The following is a 1,702-nucleotide window of genomic DNA, read 5'->3' as shown; positions in this document are numbered from 1 at the left end:
TAGCCACCTCTTATTGTTAGTGTAGCACCCGAGAATACTTGTTTAAAAGGTGGATATGACAGTATCTGACAAGCAATCCCAATCCCATCATTATCAGGTAACCCAACAATAGTAAGTACTGATGATAAGTTTCCAGAGCTGCTGAGATCAGTAACTGATATGTTTCTTTGCTGTTTAAGAGTTGCATCAAGAGAATTACCCTGCACAGTCCATGCAAGTAGATCACCAGTTCCTTCACAAGTAAATGTTGCTGTAGCATATGGAGCAATAGTTGCCGATTCAAGAGGCACTGTTATTACTACAAATAATTAATAAATGAAATAATGAATCATCTGGCAATTACCAGCTCCATCCACAGCTATTGTAATCAGTGCCAACACAAAAAGGAGGCATCTTGACATCAACATCTTCCTCAGAAATAATGGGCCAAGTCTAATTGTTTTGACAGTAGTACAACTACTACCATATAAGATAACTAGGAGTTGTTGAACTGCTCTCTTGTGATTGACAATTTTTTTGTATGTTGCAACTGTTGTTTACTATGTAGAAGCAACAGCAACTAATGATTAATATTCATTTAAATCCAATGAATATTAAATTAGGTGGTTATTTTGTGCAGTCAGCAGAAATGAAGTTCATCTCTTTTCTGTTTCTTTGCTCTCTGATTGTGAGCTATTCCTTATCACTCAATTTGAGGCCAATAATTGGTAAACATTAACTGTGTCATTTGCATAATCACCTTCCTTCATATATACATACAATAGGTATTGTATCAGAGACTACTACTGAAGGTCATTCATACATTGCAGCATCTTATGTTAAGTATATAGAGTCTGCAGGAGCTCGTGTTGTTCCTATTATGTATACATTGTATTATAATAATGGGAATTGTTTCGTTATGTCTAACTACAATAAGATGTTGTGTTCACATCATGTAGACCATAGATAGTAGACTCAACTATCTATGTGTAGACTATACATTAGTGTCCCCTCCTTCTAACATAATAACCTTTTCACTTTTCTCATGCTCCTCCTTATACTTTTCCTTGACCATGATCATTAACAAGTAATAATATAACACAAGATGAACTGAAGGATTTGTTCGGATCCATTAATGGGTAGGTGTGGCTCATTAAAGGTGTTAATTATTATTATTAATAGGGTTCTCTTTCCTGGGGGCGGTAGTTCACTGGTGGAATCAGCTTATCTTGAAGTAGCCAAAACAATATTTGAACTTGCTAAACAGGTTTGAAATACAAGTATAGACACAAAGAGAAAATGCTACATTAGCCAGCAAAAATTAGTAACAATTTATCCTATTTTTATGTTCTAACCAGCAAAAATTAATTAAACAATCTTTATTTTTATGGACTAAAGGGTTAATTTGTTAACATTATGATATCCATAGGCTAATGATGAAGGAGATTATTTCCCATTATGGGGCACATGTCTTGGATTCCAGCTGCTGTGTGTGTTACAGTCAGGGACTAATCACATATTGTCATCATTTGATTCTGAGGATTACAGCATACCACTCAACTTCACTGATGGTAAGTAACTTTAATGTTACAGTAGCTATGGGCTTTGAATATGCTGTTTTCCTGATGCATATGCATGTTCTTATGTTGTGTACCAAGTTTAAGCTGATTCCAATCAAATTAGAGTTATGAAGTTGCTCCAAAAATTTTTTTCCAAGACAAAG

General features: G+C 34.8%; 2 protein-coding genes across 2 annotated transcripts; one reads left to right on the top strand and one right to left on the bottom strand.

Moving 5' to 3' along the window:
• Window positions 1–7: 7 nt before the first annotated feature.
• On the bottom strand, window positions 8–497 carry LOC109592330 (uncharacterized; the record flags this gene model as incomplete). The annotated part of the gene is made up of 2 exons (XM_020007801.1): window positions 344–497; window positions 8–298 (listed from the first exon to the last, which is right to left on the bottom strand). Coding segments are annotated over exons 1-2 (355 nt in total), but the record flags the coding sequence as incomplete, so codon positions are not given.
• An 84-nt stretch (window positions 498–581) lies between these two features.
• LOC105316060 (gamma-glutamyl hydrolase A-like) lies at window positions 582–1,588 on the top strand. The gene is made up of 5 exons (XM_011410859.2): window positions 582–707; window positions 765–861; window positions 1,068–1,118; window positions 1,162–1,246; window positions 1,409–1,588. The coding sequence occupies exons 1-5, from the start codon at window positions 587–589 to the stop codon at window positions 1,556–1,558; spliced, it is 504 nt and encodes a 167-aa protein (XP_011409161.2). The 5' UTR covers window positions 582–586; the 3' UTR covers window positions 1,559–1,588.
• The last annotated feature ends 114 nt before the right edge of the window (window positions 1,589–1,702 follow it).

This window comes from Amphimedon queenslandica, unplaced genomic scaffold (assembly GCF_000090795.2).
Source record: "Amphimedon queenslandica unplaced genomic scaffold, v1.1 AMPQUscaffold_5579_Cont22454, whole genome shotgun sequence".
NCBI classification, from domain to species: domain Eukaryota; kingdom Metazoa; phylum Porifera; class Demospongiae; order Haplosclerida; family Niphatidae; genus Amphimedon; species Amphimedon queenslandica.
Note: the sequence above shows the minus strand (reverse complement) of the source record. Positions and strands in the feature narration are given on the sequence as shown.